This window comes from Peromyscus leucopus, chromosome 15, assembly GCF_004664715.2.
Source record: "Peromyscus leucopus breed LL Stock chromosome 15, UCI_PerLeu_2.1, whole genome shotgun sequence".
NCBI classification, from domain to species: domain Eukaryota; kingdom Metazoa; phylum Chordata; class Mammalia; order Rodentia; family Cricetidae; genus Peromyscus; species Peromyscus leucopus.
The window spans coordinates 65,314,332-65,335,443 of record NC_051076.1 but is presented as its reverse complement, the minus strand read 5'-3'; the positions used below and the strand labels follow the sequence as shown (position 1 = coordinate 65,335,443).

Below are 21,112 nucleotides of genomic sequence, written 5' to 3'. Positions count from 1 at the left end.
TCTCACTGTGCCAGACACCGCTGTTCATTAGTGACCCAAACCCAAAGCAATAGACTCTAGACTTGTCCTCTGTCGTTCCTCATGCACCCCATCTGCTTAGCCACTAAGACCTAATTATGCTACTGCCTCATCAGTTTTAGAATCTTCCCTCCCCCTAACTGCTCTAGCCCCCATTTTATGACTCATTATCTCCTGATTGAGCACAGAAAATGTCCCTTCCACCATTCCACCCACGCTCTACACCATCACCAAAACGACCTAGCTCTGTGCAAGAGCTAGTCCCTGCTTGACGAGTTTCTTTCATTTCTGTACACACCAGTAACAAAATACCCAAAGTCCTACCTCACTGGCACAGGTCACTGCTGATCTTGGGTCTTGCTGCCCTCTTCTGTCTCATTTTTATACACCATTGCTGTCCAGGCAATTTGAATTCCCCAGGCACAAACACCTACCTGTTCAAACCTTCTGTAACTCTGAAAGCTGTTTCCTGGGGTTAGACTTTTTGTCTCCTGCCAATGGTGTGTGTGTGTGTGTGTGTGTGTGTGTGTGTGTGTGTGTGTGTGTGTGCGCGCACATGTGCACATGCACACATCCTTCTATGTGCACAGTCTGCGGTCAGAGAACAAAACAACCACTAGATACAGAGGCTAGAAAGTGGTGGCACTCACACCTTTAATCCTAGCATTCCAGAGGCAGAAATCCGTCTGGATCTCTGTGAGTTCAAGACCACATTGGAAACAGCCAGGCATGGTGACACACGCCTTTAATCCCAGGAAGTGACGGCAGAAAGCAGAAAGGCGTGAAAACCAGTAACTAGGCTGGTTAAGATTTTAGGCTTTTAGCAGCAGTTCGGCTGAGTGCCATTTGGATAAGGACACAGAGGCTCCCAGTCTGAGGAAACAGGTTCAGTTGAGAAGTTGGCAATGTGAGGTGGCTGTGGCTTGTTCTGCTTCTCTGATCTTCCAGCATTCACCCCAATACCTTGCTCTGGGTTTGTTTTTTATTAATAAGAGCTTTTAAGATTCATGCTACAGAGTTCCATTTCCAGACTCCACATGGTGGAGGGACAGAACTTTATCTGGCAAGTGTTAGCTGACTCCCAGATATATGATGTAGCATGTACACATCACACACATCACACACACACACACACACACACACACACACACACACACACACACGAAAAATATTTAAAAAATTTAAAAAGTGGTTTTAGATACCACATATTAGTAACTGAATATTGATGTTTATTGAGAGTTTTTTAATTTACTTTTATTCTTAAAGAGAATGTACCATTTCTGCAAATTTCAAATTACTGAGAAAACATGTTACAATTATTAATATATGGTATACAGTTATTACTGGTCTTTTATATAAATGTGCAAATATAAACTACTTTTAATATATGTATAAGTGGAACATTTAGTGTCTTCAGCTGCACTGTCCACTTTGGAATCAAGTGTTCCCTTGTCTCATGTCAAGCAGCTGTGTATGGGAGTTATCAGCAATATTAGTCTAGAAAAATTAAGAACTCCGACTTGTACAGAGGTAACACAATGTATTAAATATGTAAGGTTTTAACATACATGGATTTCATTACAGAAAATAATAAACTATTCTCTAAGTTAAAAAAATGATCAAATAAATACTAGAACATTTGTGTTTGAAAATTCAAGATATGAAATGCATTTTCTCAATTATTCCTCTGACTTTATAATTTGCAATCAAGTAGGCTGACTACCTCTAAATTTTGATATAGTTTGCCATGTTTGGTTGAACAGTCACAAGCCTAGGTATTAAACACAGGCCTGATCTCTCATTCTTAGAACACAGCTAGCTAATAATTACTCCATCATCAAAATTGGACAGAGCTTTTCATTGCCTAATTTGCTTTGATATTCTCAGCTATTATCAAAATTTGATTTAACAGTATCAAAAACAAATAATCAATTATACCCCATTTGTCCCCATGTACTAATTGTTAAAACATGACCCCAGTGTCCCCAATGGGAAGGATTAAATAAAATGGCTTTTGTATACTTTTTTAAATTTAGTTTTATTTTAAAATTTTACTTATTCATTATATTTATGTATATAGCATGTTTTTGCATGAGTTTATGTGCACCACATGCATGCAAGAATCCATGGAGATCAGAAACAGAATTAGATCTTCTAGGATTTGATCTAAAGAGAGTTGTGAGGCACCAAGTGGGCTAGGAACTGAACATGGATCTCTTGGAAGAGGATCAATTGCACTTAAGTGACGAATCATTTCTTCAGCTCCTTATTTTTTCATTTTTAATAATGCACATGTGAGTGCAGATACCCATGAAGTTGATGCCTCTGGGTCTGCAGTTATAAGCAATTATGAGCCACCTAATATCAGTGCTAGGTAGGGAACTCAGGTTTCCAAGAAGAGCAGTTCATTCTTTTAAGCACCAAGCCATTTCTCGGATCTACTTTTTGCAATTTTTAACAAATTGGAGTTTGTATCATCTTTTCCAAAGAAAAGCAAAATTTCTCTATCTAATTCCAGAGTGATGTATCCATCTGCATTTAAGGATTACGTGTTATCAGCACTGAAACTTGTCTAGCACAATGTAAATATATCCATAGGTATCCACACACAATCCATTCACTGTAAAAGATATGAGTAGTATTTATAAAGATATGAACCAGAGCCAGGCAGCATGTAAGCTCATGCAATAAGACAGTATGACTGTCTTGAAAAGAAATATGGAGAAGAACCAGAAAGGCAATGGACGACTTTAACAATCAGATTTTTCTTAGAGGTTTTATGTACAAAAAATGTTTTTTTTTTTTCCTTTGGAAATTAGAATTGTCCAACTCACCTTCGTATAACCAGTCAGCAATCCCATTAAAAACTATTCCTTCTTTTCCTGAAGATGTCAGTCGTAAAGAACTGCTCTTGATATCAGGTTGATAGTAGATATTGTTTTCAAAAATATAAATCTGGATTAGGAAATAGGAAAGAAACAAAACCCAAACATATTAGTATGCCGTTCTTAAATGTTTGTGTTAGGGAATGATCCCTGGATAGCTAGCTAATGGTATTATTCTCTGACCGCTTTCAAACTGATATCATTTTATGTTTATATTCAAATGGCATTGAAAGACTAATACTTATTACCTTCCTTATCTTATTGATATCAGGCTGTCCTTTGGAAATTACATGGCATTTATACTTTCAAATCCATATTTTCATCAATGATGTCTCATCTGCTTAACAATGCTTGTCTCATACTGCCAAATTGTTTTGGCTGTGAAATGATATTTTGTAAACTCAATGAGACAGATAACTGCCACTAGATGCTATTTTAGTAACAGCAAACCAACTCTTTGCAAAGCTTTGATATGAGGTCTAGATGATCAATAAAATAATCTTGGGAAACTCTCCCTGACTCAGTCCATGTTCACTTCCAGTGCTTAATGATAAGCAGCAATAAAATTCCTTTGAGCTGGTGCACAAAACCAAGCTTTCCATAGACCCATATGCTCTGGCAACTCCTTCTTCAAGAGTATGAGGGGGCTCTAGCAGGTCATGAAGTCTTCCAAAATAATGTCAACCATAATACCTCCAATACCAGCATCAACCATGCTCACAAAAAAAGATATGACTTTGTTTTGGAAACTCAGGATAAAATTACTAATTATTGATTATTGATAATATATTTATTGCCAAATGTTTGAAACTTTTCATTCATTTATAGAAACACTTTTCTCCCACATACTAGCAGAGTCTAAAACTGGCCAAATTGGTATTTTGTCTATTAAATGGTGAAAGATGACCTAGTACTGAAGTATCCAGCATGTTACAATAATCAAACACACAACAGCAAATAAAGAAAACTCAAAAATTTACAGGAAAACATTGGCTGAATAATATTTATCTGTATTTCAAAGACTGCTATATATAAAGAAATAAAAATCATAAAACATATAAAATATCACTGAAACCCTGTTATAATGTGGAGAATTTAGAAAGAAGTAGTAGTGGGTATATTTAATGAATCATTCCATCAATAGACATCTTATGCTGGGCGGTGGTGGCACATGCCTTTAATCCCAGCAATTGGGCGGTAGAGGCAGGCGGATCTCTGTGAGTTCGAGGCCAGCCTGGGCTACCAAGTGAGTTCCAGGAAAGGCGCAAAGCTACACAGAGAAACCCCGTCTCGAAAAAAAAAAAAAAAAAAACAAAAAACAACAACAAAAAAAGACATCTTATATACTATAGTAAAATCTTAGTGACTTGGATATTTTTTTCTCATCTTTCTAAATCTCAGTATTCTTGCATAAAAACTAGATGAGATTTACACTGGTTTTGCAGGTTTGCTGTGAAGAATAAATGGGATTCTGGATATACAAGTCATAACATCCATGCCTACCTCACACAGAAGGCTGACTTCATACATGTCAGCACACTTAAAAATTCTAAATTCTTTGGAGGCTATATATTTCAAACTAAATGATCCCAACTATTGGCCAGTTGTCCACATTATGGTGGTTATATCTGTAGTAGTAGCAATGGGAGTAAAATAGCCAACAGCACTAGTGAGGACAGAGAGAAATCATGAAGACTTCTAAAGATGGAGATTATGAAGTTCTATTTGTTGTTTGGATTTCTGTGATATTTTCAGGTGCTAATAGGAAACAGTCTCTACTGAAAGCAAGTGTATCAGACTTACATAATACTTCACACTTCTGTCAGGTATCCCAACAATGGATGAAAGTTTTAGTAACTTTCTTTGTGACAGAGAAGCTGAGAAATAGTATTAGTTTTATTCCAGATAACAGAAGCTCAAGCTTTGCACCTCTTATGTGCTCTTCTTTTGCTTTCCAGAGATATACTCAGTCTTTTTCTCTTTTGCATCTGAAGCTTCTACAAAGACTTGTGAAACATGCTGGCAAATTACACACAAATCATCACTCAAGCTATTGTTGGGAAACCTAGAGGTCTTATACAAAGCAGTATGATTTTAAGTCTTTAATGCTACATGATATTTCCTCCCAATTGTTACCCCCAATCCATAAGAATTAGGAATTAAATTTTAAAGGCTCAGGAAGCAAGTAAAACTCATAAGGCTTAGGAAGCTCCTGAAACTTATAAGACTCACAAGCCTCCTCCTCAAGGTTATATGAGTAGTGACAACTGCTGTAGAAAAGACACTATCCACCATGCAAGTTCTACAGGGAGTTCTAGGAATACAACTGCCATGAAGCATTATTTATACTTGATGGAGTTTTTGGTAATGCAACTGTCTTTGAATCACCCATTCTTATGTAAGTAATCTCTTACTAATTCTCCTATACATAGCCCCACAAACTCACCAGTTTACTCAGCCTTATTGGATGAAGTCATTTCTTTGTTCTGTAACTAGTGCCATTTACAGAGTAAATAAATGCTTGTTCACTTCACTCCATGGAAAGTCAAACAACATATATTACAAAAAAAGGAAATAAAAAAGTTTCCAAGTCAAATAATTACTAAAACAACCATGACTTTAGCAGATGTATAAATTATCTAAATCTATTGTCCACTAATTATATTTATATTTAAAGAACAGATTTGAGAGGGTTCAGGATCCATGTGCAACTGACATCTTCTCTAATGCAGAAGAAGAAAAACCAACATGGAACCAGCAATGATAATACTATTCTATCCAAAGCTGCAAGTCCACAGAGAGTCCCCAAGATCATTTTCCAGTGGAAAAAAATAAATTAGTGGCTGCCTTTGTGACAATGCACATTTAGAACTTAATTAATTTTAACTGTCAATTGTTTTTATTTAATAAATTCATGTTTTGTCACTAGTAATTGCAGGCCATAGCCACTTCCTTAGCAACTGGGAGCTGCAAACATTCCCAGGTACCATCTGGGAAGTCTGACAAAATTAAATTGAATCCTAAGGGCATCACTGAGAGCTGTAGCTAAGTTTTTTTTAATTTTATTTTTTTATTTATGATAAGGGTGGGGGTTTGTGCAAATGCATAGAGGTGCCTGCAAAGGCCAGAAGGTGGCTTCAAATTTCCTGGAGCTGGAGTTATATGTATGTGAGCCTCCTGAAATGGGTGCATGAAACCAAACTGGGGTCCATTGCAAAAGCAGCAAGGACTCTTAACCTCTTAAGTATACATGTCTCACCCCAAATAAATTTAAATCACAATGAAAATATATTTAAAGATACTGTTTAACCCAATGTCACTGATTAAAATGCCATATTTTGAGATCATTAATTAATTCCTTCTATTAGTCACCTAAGCGTCCCAACAAACAGAAAGCGATAGCTTTTTAATGAGGTAACTCTCCAATTCATACAGCATGTCAACTCCCTAGTTTTTCAAAATCAGTTTTCTTAATTTACTTACAAAATAACTTAAAAGTTTAAATCCACTGAAGTGTAAGAGATTACAACCAAAACACAGTGTCTGAATTTTGCTGCTAGGAAATATGTAATGAACATTCAAACCACAGGTTTTTCATTGCCAAGTGCCTAGATATAACATTGTGTTTATGGGAAGATTTTATTTTGTTATCATCAATATATTTTTGAGACAGATTTTACTATGTAGCTTAAGTTGCCTCAAACTCAACATCTCCGATGTATGAGTCTGTCTTAGTTTGGATTAATATCACTGTGATGAAATACCATAACCAAAATTAATTTGAGGAGGAATGGGTTTATTTCTCTTACACTTCCATATAACAGTTCATCATCAAAAACAGGTGAGGGCAGGAACTCACACAGGTCAGGAATCTGGAGGCAGGAGCTGATGTAGAGGCCATGGAGGAGAGCTTTTTACTGGCTTGCTTAGACTGTTTTCTTGTACAACCTAGGGACCACCAGCTGAGGAGTATCATTACCTTAAATGGGCTGGGCCTTCCCATCCAATCATCAATAAATAAAGTGTCCTAAGTCCCACCTACAGCTTGATCTTAAGGAAGCATTTTTCTCAAATGAGTCTCCCTCCTCTCAGATGACTGTAACTTGTGTCAAGTTGACATAAAACTAGGCAGCAGAGAATCTTTAAGAAAAATTTTTAAAAGATTTATGCTAAGCCGGGCGGTGGTGGCACACGCCTTTAATCCCAGCACTCCGGAGGCAGAGGCAGGCGGATCTCTGTGAGTTCGAGGCCAGCCTGGGCTACCAAGTAAGTTCCAGGAAAGGCGCAAAGTTACATAGAGAAACCCTGTCTCGAAAAAAAAAAAAAAAAAAAAAAAAAAAGAAAGATTTATGCCATATTTAATTATGTCTGTAAACATGAGTGTAAGTGCCTGCAGAGTCAAAGAGAGGGAATCAAACCCCCTGTAGCTAGAGCAGTAGTTGGTTGTGAGATGCCCATTCTGGATGACATAAAGTAAATCTGGGTCCTCTGAAGGAGCAGCAATTGCTCTTAACTACTAAGCCATCTTTCCAGCCTCAAGAACAAATTTTATTTTATTGTCTTTTTTTCTTCCTGCCCTACCCAGGAGCAGATGCTCCTTTTGCTGAACCTCTGAACATTCTGAATTATTAGTGGGGGAAAAGGTGAGCATAACCATTTTCCCACCCACAACTTAGATGGACATACAGCAAGAAATGAAGCAAGGGCTTTGGTTGGTGAAAGGCCCACATGATGCAGTACAAGCTGCTTTTCAAATCATCTTCTTCCTGTTCCCACCTCTTTGTTTCTAGGATTGTAGCAGTGTGTCCACCACACTGGCTAAGAAATGAACTATGATGTGAAGGAAGAGAATGATAACAGTATCAATAAACTCTTGTTAAGGATTCTATCAGCAGCAATGCTTTGTTTGTTTGTTTGTTGTTCTGGTAGAAGCATTGTCTCAGACTTTTAGCCAGGTTAAAAGAAAATAACAAAGTGAGTGCAGTGGAACTATAAATCCAGCACCAGGGCTCTGATGCCCTGTTCTGTACTGTGTAGACATACATACACAAACACACAAACACATATAATTAAAAATAAAAACAAATTCCTCAAACAAATCTCTGCTATTTGTAATGGTGTTGGAGTATCCATAAAGATTCACTGTAGCTGGAAGAATGTTTGGACTTTCTTTCTTTGTGGCTTGCTCTTTGGGAAAAGGTATAAATAAAAGCAATCCCAGATGGTAACAACTGCCAACATGGAAATTAAGAAAGCCTGGTGGCCTCTTTTATTTATATAGAATGCTTTTTTCATCCCCCTACTTACTGTTGGACATTTAGCTAGTTTCCATACACTGGGGGTTTCCAACAGCATTCTGCACAGAATTGCCTATGTCTTCTGGAAATTCACCTCTTTGTTCTTTCAAATCAAGACTAAGAAGTTATCTAACTGTTCTATTGCTAGGAAGGGACACCACGGCCAAGACAAAACTTATAAAAGAAAGCATGTAATTTGGGGCTTGCCTACAGTTTCAGAGGTCTAGTCCATGACTATCATGTCAAGAAGCATGGCAGCAGGCAGGAAGGCATGGTACTGGTGCAGTAACTGAGAGCTTTACATCCTGATCCACAGGTAGAGAGAAATACTGCACATGGCAGGTGCTTTGGAAAACTCAAAGTCGACCTCCAGTCACACACCTACTCCAATAAGGCCACACCTCCAAATCCTTCTAAAACTGTTTTACGTACTAGGGATCAAGCATATGGGGATGTGAGGATTCTTATTTTAACCACCACAGAAATGTTATTACTAGGATCACAATGAGGTTTTATTCTAATTTTTGGAGGAATTTTCACTTTGTTACCCAGAGTATTTCCCCTAGATTCATTCATACCAGCAATGCATATATTTGACAATTTCACATCATAGCCAGCATTAATGTTTCTTGATCAGTTGGTTAGTTCACTAGTAATTATTTAGGTATGAAGCAAGATCTCATTTTTATTTTGATTGTTATTTCCTTTTTGATTAATGAATACATTTATATTTGTATGTAGATAATAGATGCTCATATGACTGTGAATAAATTGTCAATGTTAATTTCAGAGATTAATGATCTCTGTAATACAGAAATTAATTTGGCACATGGACTAATGGACAACAGATGTTTAATAATTATAAAAACTAAATATTTGCTTCCTTTATAATTGTGTGTGTATATGTGAGAGTATGTGTGCCAGCAGAAGCCAAAAGAGGGCATCAGATCTCTTGCAGATAGAATTATAGGTGATTGTGAGCTGTTTATTGTAGGTACTAGGATTGAACTCAGGTCTTCTGCAAGAGTAGTACATGCTCTTAATCAGTGAGCCAGTTCTCCAGCCTCTTTATATTCCTTTTTAAAAATCATAATAATTAAACTGTTTTCTTACCTTAAGGCAGTTTTTCAATCTTGGTTCTCTCCTTACATTTAGTAAAGAAGAAACTTGATTATGGAGGATTGTCCTCTATAGGAAACTATGTTCACCTGCATCCCTGATTTCAATAACCAAATTACAGAAAACACTCTTTCCTTAGTTATGATAACTAGTGATGATGACTGTCAATTTAGAAAGCCCCAGAATTCCCTTAAAAATTCCAGTCATGTCTTTTAAGAATTTTCTAAATTAGGTTAACTCAAATGAGAGAAAGACCCTATGTGCAGGCCCATTCTGTCAGGTGGGGGTCTAAGACTGCATAAAGAAGTGAAACTAGATAAACACTCACATACATCTTTCTCTGCATCCTGCCTGGAGATGCAATGTAACCAGCCGCTCCACACTGCTGACACCATGACTTCCCAACCACGAGGGACTGATAAACCTTTCTCTTAAATTGTTTTTGTATGTCTTTGGTCATGGCAACCAAAAATGTAACCAGTAACCAAATGTTGTCCAGACATTTGTCTATGCTATGTCCCTTGGCTGTACCAGCAGTGCAAAATCACCCTGGGCTAATTTAGAGTTATGTAAATTCTTTGCCTGAGAATGTTTTATAAGTATGTCTTAGGGTTTCTGTTGCTGTGATGAAACACCATGGTCAAAAAGCAAGTTGGAGAGGAAAGGGTTTGTTAGGCTTATACTTCAGTATTCATTGAAGGAAATCAGGACAGGAACTCAAGTAGGGCAGGATCCTAGAAGCAGGACCTGATGCAGAAGCCATAGAGGGAAGCTACTTAACCAGCTTACTTCCCATGGATTGTTCAGCCCACCTTCCTAGAGACTTAAGACCAATAGCCCAGGGATGGTACTACCCACCATGGGCTGGGCCCTCCCCCATTGGTCACTAATTGAGAAAATGTCTTACATCTGGATTTCATGGAGGAACTTCCTCAACTGAAGCTCCTTCCTCTGATGACTCCAACTTGTGTCAAGTTGACACACAAAACCAGCCAGTACAAAGTAGTACAATTCTCCAAGAGCTCATTGGTAATTTGCTGTTTGAAAGCATGGCTAAGTTTTCCTGGGTTGTGGAGACTTATTAATGAGTAATCCCTATCCTCAAGAAGAGTGCAGTCTTACATGGTAGAGTAAATGTAGGGTAAACCTCTAAATGCCAGTGAGGGAAAAGCAAGGCTTACTGGGCTAAGCCATGAATGCAGACATGTTGAGTGGTCTGCTTCCTCATGGCTTTAAAGATACAGAACTGACTGTACTCTAAAGGACAAGGAGGAAATCATGGGTTTGAAGAGAAAGAGGAAGAACATGCAGGCTGACAGACAGAAAGAACTAGCCACCCTGACAAGTGTGGGGCTATTGGGGACAGAGTTACATCGAGTACTTGTGCACCATTTTCTACTAAATCCCAGCCTGGTTCTACCAGGTTGCTACACCAAGCCATTTTCTCCTAACTGATTAGTGGGCTTTTGTTTGTTGTTTGTTTTTTGTTTGAACAGGCATGTGGAAATGCTTAAGAAAACAATTGTTGGTGATTAAATAATGGACCATGAACATGAAGGACAGGTAGAAGAAGAGTGGCTCAAATATTCAGATTAATTCTCATCCAGTGACTGGTGGAAGCAGATGCAGAGATCCATGGTCAAACCCCAGGCTGAGCTCCAGGAGACCAACCGGAAAGAGAGAGGAGGGATTATATGAGCAAGAGATATCGAGACCATGATGGAAAAAGCACAGGGTCAATAGTCAAACTAGCAGAAACACATCAACTGTGAACCAATGGCTCAGGAGCCCCCATGGAACAGGACCAAGCCCTCTGGTTAAGTGAGACAGTTGATGAGCTTGAACTGTTTAGGAGGCCCCCAGGCGGTGGGACCAGGACCTGTCCTTGGTGCATAAGCTGACTTTTTAAAATCAAGGGCCTATGCTGAGACACTTTGCTCAGCCTTGATGCAGGGAGGACAGGACTAGACCTGCCTCAACTGAATCTACCAGGTTGGGCTGTATCCCTAGGAGAGACCTTGCCTTGGAGGTGGTGGGAATGGGGTTGGATTGAGGGGAAGGCTGGAGGGTAGGAGGGGGGAGGACAGAGGAATCCATGGCTGATATGTAAAATTAAATTAATTATAAAATAAACATATTTTTTAAAAAGGAATGGTAATTGTGCAAATAAAGTACTTTTTTTCCTAATAGATATCTAAAAAAAGCTTACTGTGGTGTTGTGAGTCCAAATGGTGGAGTTTTAGTACCTTTTATTTGGTGTTCTTTTAAAATTTTTTTTTTTTTTTTTTTTTGGTTTTTCGAGACAGGGTTTCTCTGTGTAGCTTTGCGCTTTCTGAGCTCACTTGTAGCCAGGCTGCCTTGAACTCACAGAGATCCGCCTGCCTCTGCCTCCCGAGTGCTGGGATTAAAGGCATGCGCCACCACCGCCCGGCTCTTTTAAAATATTTTTAATTAAGAAATTTTTTGTTCATTTTACATACCAATCACAGGTCCCCCTCTTCCCTCCTCCCACCCCTCCAGCCTTCCCCCATCAAACCACCTCCCTTTCACTCCTACAAGAAAGTAAGGCCTCCTCCCATGGGGAATCAGCAGAGCTTGGTACATTCAGTAGAGGCAGGTCCAAGCTCCCCCCCCCCCCTCGCCTCAAGGCTGTGTGAGGTGTCCCACCATAACCAGTGGGCTCCAAAAAGTCTGCTCATACACCAGGGATGAATCCTGATTCTACTGCCAGGACCCCTTAAGCTGAACAAGCTAAATTTTTTAATTCACATAGAAAGTAGCAGATTTCTTCGTGGCATTTCCACACATACTTTGGCATGATTGATGGTGTCCACCCTTAGTCCTCTTCCCTGTCTCACTGCCAACTCTCCTTTCTGCTTTCATGTAGTGTGTTCCCCCCCCCCCACACACACACCCTTTCCTTAAGTGCCTTTTCTTTTCTCATGCTTCTCTGGTTTTATGACTCATACACACACACACACTCTTCTGTAAACACACACGTTTGGAAATCAGAAGTGAGATCAGAACATAAAAGGAAACATGCTACATGCATTATCATTGCTGAACCTAGGTCACTTTCTTAGTAGAAGATCTTTCATTTTAATCAATTTTCTACGCATTTTATATTTTAACTGTTCTCTATGGCTGAATAAAATTATATTGTGTATCTGTGTCACATTTACTCTAACCATTCTTGTGTTGATGGAGATTAGGGTGACTCCATTGTCTTGTTAATGTGACTAGAACATCAATAACCAGGGATGTGCAGGTATCTCTCATAGGATCTATAGTCTTTTGAGTGTTATAGCTCAAAAAGAAAGGAAATATCTTCAAAACAAAATGAAACTACTAAACAATGGGTCAAAGAACTTAACAGATGGTTCTCAAAAAGAGCAACATAAATGGCCAGTAGACACTTTTAAATGTGTGCAATGCCCTTAGCCTGCAGGGAAACGTGAATTGAAACAACTTAGTGATTTCATCTCACTCCAAGCAGAATGATTCTTATGCATAAAGCAAAGAACAGTGAATGCTGAGAGGACACGGGGAAAGCGAGCCTTCTCCAGCGCTGAGGGAGGTGTGGGATGGTGCAGCCAGTTGGATCTTTTCAAGCCTCTTCCTATAGAACTATATCCTACAGGATTTCTCGGTCCTGGTTGTATGCCCTTCATATCAGGTCCACTTTGAGTCTTATACTATTCACAACAGAATGGTTTGAACACACAAACCAACAAATAGTGGGCTTCTTTCGATTCCTGTGCTATGGGCTATACTCCACTGTTACTACTACATTTTAGGGTTCAGACCTTCCTTTGATACAACTGTGGAACCTCCTGGTCTTTTTTCAATAGTCACAGACTAATTTTCCACAATCATAGCTGCCCTTGTTAGCTTTAATATCATCTTGATATTGCCTAGTCAGCTGAGCAGAAAGCCTTAACTGAGGAATTACATAGATCAGATTCATGTGTTGGCAGGTCTGGGGGGAGGGCTGTCTTGATTGTTAATTGATGTAGGAGGGCCCATCCACTGAGAAGTCCTGAGCTGTATGAAAAAGCGAGCTAATTGGGCTGGAGAGCTGGTTCAGTGGTTAAGAACACTAACTGCTCTGGCAGAAAAAAAAAACATATTTGATCACCAGAACCCACATGGCTGCTCACAAATATCTATAACTCCAGTCAGAAGGGATCTGATGCTCTCTCCTGGCCTCTGCATGCACCAGCCATGCAGATAAAACATTCATATAAATAAGATAAAATTTAAATGTAAAAGAAAATCCATTCGTTTGGCTATTTGTCCCTATGCTTTATCCAACCTTGGTTTCAACAATTCTCGCTCATATAAACCCTCCTCTTTCTCGCCCAACTGGATCAGGCCCTCTGAATAGGTGAGATAGTTGATTGGCTTGATCTGTTTGGGAGGCATCCAGGCAGTGGGACCAGGTCCTGTGCTCATTGCATGAGTTGGCTGTTTGAAACCTGGGGCTTATGCAGGGACTCTTGGCTCAGTCTGGGAGAAGGGAACTGGACCTGTCTGGACTGAGTCTACCAGGTTGATCTCAGTCCTCGGGGGAGTCTTTGCCCTGGAGGAGGTGGAAATGGGGGTTGAGCTGGGGGGAAGGGGAGGGAGCAGGAGCGGGGAGAACAAGGAAATCCATGGCTGATATGTAGAACTGAATGGTATTGTAAAATAAAATAAAAGGGAAAAAATGTAAAAGAAAATCTTTAAAATTTTTTATTATATTTTTTTCATTTATTTTACATATTGACCACAGTTTCCTCCACCTCATCTCCTCCCATTCCCTCCCCCATCTTCCTTCTACCCCACCCCCCACCCAGCAGCATCCACTCTTCCCTCTGCAGTCAGAAAGGGCAGGCCTCCCATGGGAGACAACAAAGCATGGCACATCAAGTTAAAGCAGGATCAAGCTCCTCCCACTTTGTCAAGGTTGGTCTAGGCAACCCAGCTTAGGGATTGGGTTCCCAAAAGCCAGCTCATGCACCAGGGACAGGTCCTGATTGCACTGCTAAGAGCCCCACAAATAGACTAAGCTACACAGCTGTCACACACATGCAGAGGTCCCAGCTCTGTCCCATGCAGGCTCACTAGCTATCAGTCCAGAGTTGGTGAGTTCCCATGTACTTAGGTTAGCTATCTCTGTGAATTCCCCTGTCATGACCTTGAAACCCCTGGCTCCCATAATCCTTTCTCTCTCTCTCTCTCTCTCTCTCTCTCTCTCTCTCTCTCTCTCTCTCTCTCTCTCTCTCTCTCTCCCTCTCTCTCCTCTCTCTCTCTCTCCTCTCTCTCCTCTCTCTCAATAGCACTCCCGGAGCTCAGCCTAGTGCTTAGCTGTGGATCTCTACATCTGCTTCCATCAGTTACTGGATAAATGCTCTCTGACAACAATTAGGAAAGTCACCAATCTGATTACAGAAGTAGGCCAGTTCAGGCACCCTCTCCACTACTTTTAGTTGTCTTATCTGGGGTTATCCTTGTAGATTCCTGGGAGTTTCCCTCACTCCAGGTTTCTCTCTAATCCCAAAATACCCCCATCAAGAAATCTCTTCCATTATTCTCCCCTTCTGTCCTGCCTCCAACTTGCCCTATACAATCCCTTATGTTCCCATACCTCCACTGAAGCCCCCCAGGAGATCCAGGAGATCTGTTCTATTTCCCCTTCCCAGGAAAATCCATGAATCTCTCTTAGGCTCCTACTTGTTACCTGGTTTTCTTGAGGCTGTGGATTGTAGCATGGTTATCCTTTACTTAACAGCTAATATCCACTTATGAGTGCACACATACCATGTTTGTCTTTCTGGGTCTGGGTTACCTCACTCAGGATGATTTTTTTCTAGTTCCATCCACTTGCCTGCAAATTTCATTGTTTTTTTGCTGCTGAGTAATAATCCATTGTATAAATGTACCAAATTTTCTTTATCTATTCTTCAGCTGAGGGACATCTAGAGTGTTCCCAGGTTCTGGCTATTACAAATAATGCTGCTATGAACATAATTAATCAAGTGTCCTTGTGGGATGACTGCTCATCCTTTGGGTATATGCCCAAGATTGATATAGCTGGGTCTTGAGGTAGATTGATTCCCAATTTTCTGAGAAACCACCATACCAATTTCCAAAGTTGCTGTACATGTTTGCACTCCCACAAGCAGTAGTGTTCCCCTTACTCCACATCCTCTCCAACATAGGCTGTTGTTAGTGTTTTTTTTTATCTTAGCTATTCTGACAGGTGTAAGATGGTATTTCAGAGATATTTTGATTTGCATTTCCCTGATGACTGAGGATGTTGAACAATTCTTTAAGTGTATCCTGGCCATTTGAGATGCTTTGTTTGTTTGTTTGAGACAGGGTTTCTCTGTTATTTTGGTGCCTGTCCTGGATCTCGCTCTGTAGACCACGCTGGCCATGAATTCACAGAGATCTGCCTGACTCTGCCTCCCAGGAGCTGGGATTAAAGAAGTATGCCACCACTGCCCAGCTCCATTTGAGATTCTTGTGCTGAGAATTATCTGTTTAGCTCTGTAGTTTTTTTTTTAATTGGATTGTTTGGTAATTTGATGTCTAATTTCTTGAGTTCTTTATATATTTTGGAGATCATCCCTCTGTCAGATGTGGGGTCGGTGAAGATCTTTTCCCATTCTGTAGTCTGTTGTTTGTTTTATTGACAGTGTACTTTGCCTTACAGAAGCTTTTCAGTTTCAGGAGGTCCCATTAATTAATTGTCAATCTCAATGTCTGTGTTACTGGTGTTATATTCAGAAAGTTGTCTCTTGTGCAAATGCATTCAAGGCTACTTCCCACTTTCTCTTCTATCAGCTTCAGTGTAACTGGTTTTATTTTGAGGTCTTTGATCTACTTAGACTTGAGTTTCATACATGGGAATAGATATGGATCCTTTGTATTTTTCTACTTGCCAACATCCAGTTATGCCAGCACCATACCATGGAAGAGTCAACAGGCAGTTTTCTCACATAGTTTCTGCTTCAAGTTCCTACTTGAATTCCTGCCTTGACTTCCCTTAATGATGGACTATGACCTAGAAGTGTGAGGCAGTAAAACCTCTGCTCCCCTAAATTGCTTTTGGTCATTACATTTATCCAGCATCAGAATGGAACTAGAACATCAATTTATTAAATTCCTTAAGCATGTATATATAGCAAACTGAATAATTGTTTTAAAATAAATGCAGTGTTGGGTTGGGGCTCTATCTCAGTGTGTAGAATGCTTACTGAGCACTCATGAAGTCCTAGGTTCAGTCCCCAGTATTGTATGTAATCTCAATTGTAATCACATACCTGTAAGCTCAGCACCAAGAAGATGAAGGTAGGAGGAACACAAGTTCAAGATCAGCAAAGAAAACACAAGAGTATATCTTTAACAAGAAAAGAAAGGTGGAGAAAAAGAAAAGGAAAAAACTTTGTATCATGCTATTTTGAAAATAAGATATATGAAAACCCTGAAGTGATTAGACTAGCAAGATGGTATACAATCACCCAGACATGCACACATGATTATAAAAATTATAGATACTGTAATAATTTATATTACTAATAGAGATAAATATCATACTTCTATTAGATGAGAGAAATACAACATATGGACAGCATTAAAACAAAATTACAACATGTATACATACTCATATGGATCATAAAGAGCGTGAAAATACATCACATTTAATTTGATCATACATATAAGATGATTTTCAAGACATAATTTTTAGGATTAATTTTAGTGTTTGTGTGTGTGTGTGTGTGTGTGTGTGTGTGTGTGTTTTGGGGGGTGTTTGTATGCATATACCTGCATGAGCATGTGAATGCAAGTATGTTTAATTATCTACTACTGGATTTATATCTGGTGAACCACTTGAAGTAGGTGCAGGGAACTGAACTCAGATCTTCTGCAAGAGCAGCAAGCACTCTTAACCATGAGCTATCTCTACTTTATAACCAACAGGCTATTAGTTAGTTATAAATTACTACTTTCATTTTGCCACAGGATCATCTCTGGGATAGAGAACAGCCCAGTCAAATCATTCATGCCAATTAGGCATTCATCTCTGACAGTCTCAAAACAAGGTCAATATGCAGTAGTTAACATTAATTATCCTAACACCTAGGAGGTGTTTTTAAGCACCCCATCTTTTTTGTTTTGAACACATAAAAAATTCCTTGAAAATTTAAGTCATGATTCCTTGAAAGATCAGATTTCACTGAATATTAAAGGGAAAATGTCCTTGCCAAGTAACACACAACATTACATTTTAAGAACAAGTTTGGAGGAATTACTGTTTAATATTATAAAATAAAATCTCATGAAGAAATTGAAGTCTATTTTGATTTTTATAACTTAGATTCTTTTGCTGATATAAAAGAGTGCAAACAAACAAAACCTAAGTGCTTGGATCTTATAATTAAAATGATTAAATAGACAAAGTAGAAAATAATAACTGTTATCAAACATATGAAGGGAATACAACTTTGATGCACTGCTTTGGAAAGGTGAACTGCTCTGTGCACTTTCTAAATCTTACTGGCTTTTGACAGTTCAGAACAACTGGAGAACAGCATGTTATGAAAAGCTGACTCCAAAGCATATGCCTAATGGAGATATGTATATGGATGGATTGACACCTAAATCAATAGATGGATATATTTCTATATCTTTGTTTATGTATAAAATATATATCATGATCTGGGATATACCTAAATGTATACAGTATGTGCCTAGCATGCATAAATCCCTTGGTTTGATTGATCCCTAGCACAGCATAAATTAGCAATAGTGTTGTATGTCTAAAATTTGAATCCTTGGGAAACAGAAGCTGGAATATCAGGAGTTTAAGGTTGTCTCTAGCTACACAGCAAGTGCAAGGTTAACCTGGGCTATACAAGACCCTTTTTCAATATGAACAAAAAAAAAAAAAAAAAAAAAAAAAAAAAAAAAAAAAAAAAAAACAAGACAGATCCAAAATCCTGTAAAGTAGTACTAATTATGAGAGCAAACCACAAATTTTTAACTCAGAGTGATGATTCCCAAAGGAGAAAAGCAGTAACTTGTTGAGGCTCCAGTAGGAACTTTTGGGGGTGTGAGCCTTGTTGGTTTTAGGCTCTCAGCACCATCTGTATGCGACGTTAATATGCTCAGCTCTACATTGCTGGTTGTGTGCTAAAATCAATTTAAAGCAAAGGAAAATGTTACATGGGATTTATTAGTAGTTATCATTCATTTTAAGTATGAACATGAAGAATTGTATCAGTATTTCACTGAAAGCCTCAATGTAGCCATCAACTTTTCTCTTTATGTGATCCTGTTTCCTTAATTTTCCAGTATGTGATAAATTCTCAGTGTCCATTTCTCAGTGCTAAGTCAAGCTATGAGCACAAGTTAAATAGTTTGATTACGTCTGACGTTCTGGCCTTTAATAAATCTCTCTGTTGGTTATAAAGTACTACTTTCATTTTGCTAGAGGATCATCTCTAGGATATAGAACAACCCAAGCCAATCATTCATGTCAATGGGGCATCCATCTCTGATGTTCTCAAAACACGGTCACTGTGCAGTACTTTTTATCCTTCACCATGAATGATTTTTCATTCAGGAAGCCCTTTTAAAGTGCTACACTCTGAAAACCTCCACAGAATATCACAGTCTTATAACATATGAACTATAGCTTCCTGTACAATAAATTCTTAATTGTGAATTTTAATTGTTCCACACTCCTAATTCTTATCTTTTGTCCATACACCTTTTTCAGGAGATGACTAGATATCAGATAAAAGTCAGTGGAAAGTACAAGTCCTCTCTACACTAGTCCAGCCAACTGATGTAGCTTCAAAAAAAGACCATGCTATGAATTAGTTGTTTCATTGGATAAAAGAATAATGAACATATTTATAGGTTTAACCAAATTAAATGGAATTCACAGGATATAATCTTCAAGTTCATTACTACTATAAAATAATCCTTAGTATCAATAATCTCCAGGACTTGAGGATACTATTACCTAGGTGTTTTGTGTTCGTTTTCCACTATGTTTTTCTTTTTCTCATTGTTCCCTCACTCACCATCTACTTTACTTAATTTCTTTTTTTTAGCATTAATATGAACCAAAAGCATTAGGTATTAGGCTAATCCTTGGCTATTGTAAATACAGAATGAAAAAAGATCATGTAATAGGATTTTTCCAATAAAATATGACTTAGTCACTTTTCTCACTGAGGTGACAAAAATACCTGAAAAAAAAATCAACTCGAAGGAGAAAGTATTTCCCATGGTGACTTCAGTTTCACACTATGGTCCATCATGCTGCGGAAAGCATAATGGCAAATGTGTGAAGTAGCTGATTATATTACATACACAGGCAGGAAGCAGAAATATGAATGTCGGTGCTCAGCTCACAGTCTTCTTTCTATTTAATCCACTATCACAACCCATGGGATGGTTTCATTAGTCCAATCTAATCTATAAAGTTTCTCACAGACATACCTAAAGATTTGGTATGGGTATTCTAGAACCTGTCAAGTTGATAATCAATATGAGCCATCACAATGGCACAGGCAAATTAATGTAGATATTATAAATAAGACTAAAGAAAACCAGAAGGTATACAATATGAATGATAGCAGAACTTAAAGAAGAAAATAAACATGAAATTAAATCTAAGATTTAAAATATTGAAGAAATATGGAGAAAAGGAATACCAACAATATATGAAAAAATTTCAATAGTGAATTCAATGTCAGTTTTCCATGACACTATAGGACAAAAATAGAGAGATTTACAGCTGGTTTTGTTTTGTATTTGGTGGATGCCCAGGGCCAAGAGCAAAGCCTTGTATATGTGAGGAAAGTCCTCCATGTTGCTGTATCCTCAGACCCTAAAATGAGTTTTCTATCAAAGAGACTTGGAGTTATAGTCCTCCCAAGTTCTTTGGAGCTATTGAACAGTGAGCTGACTTCAGTTTTCTAACTCTACTTTCAGTATTTGTAAAGAGTCATTCTAGTATTTATTTCTCCCAGGGCTCTGAACTCAAGTCATAGATCCAGATTGGAGTGATTCTCCTGGCAGAAATGAAGATATTTTGAAGATTCACTATGCGTACCTCCATTTGGGTAGCAGATTATAGAGACAATGAATCCCAATAGTTAAAATTTCCATAGTTGTTTGATTTTTAATGACTTAAATTACAGTGATTGGGTGCCTGAAGAGATACTCAATTGATAAGAATACTTACTGCAAAATCATACAGACTTAGAGTTCAAATCCCCAGTACCCACATAAAAAGGTGTCAAGGCTTCGAAAGACTGTAACTCTGCTTCATGGGGAAGAGGAAGGTCTCTGGAGATTACTGACTGCCAGGTGCTATGAGATGCCCTGTCTCTAGGGACCATGGTAGGGAGTGATAGAACAGAACACCTAATGTCTCCCCTAAGCTTCAATGTGAACATATCACACAGAAACACAAACACACAGACAGACACAGACACACACACACACACACACACACACACACACACAAACACACAAATTTTATTGCTCATCAAGTGCCTTTCCTTCTGCCTTTGGAAGAATGTTGCATTTTATGAGTCTAGTGTACTCTAGAATATGGGTAAGAACCCTAAATCTCAGTTGTAACCCAACAAGCAGATACAACATTGTTCTGTAAGATTCCCCTTCTTCTGATTCTAAAGATTTGGGAAATGGAAAGATGCTTCTGAGAACAAAAAAACATGCACAGTCCCTCAGGGGCTCCCTCAATGGCAGCCATGAATGTAGTTG

The 21,112-nt window shown here is 38.6% G+C and overlaps 1 protein-coding gene across 3 annotated transcripts in view; it reads right to left on the bottom strand.

The window, feature by feature from the left end:
* Dpp10 (dipeptidyl peptidase like 10) overlaps window positions 1-21,112 on the bottom strand; it is a 1,509,398-nt gene that overhangs the window by 100,471 nt on the left and 1,387,815 nt on the right. For all 3 annotated transcript variants that reach the window (XM_028883881.2, XM_028883880.2, XM_028883882.2), the window contains exon 8: window positions 2,853-2,973. In XM_028883881.2, the coding sequence (XP_028739714.1) occupies window positions 2,853-2,973 (121 nt within the window). The remainder of the gene's footprint in view (window positions 1-2,852; window positions 2,974-21,112) is intronic.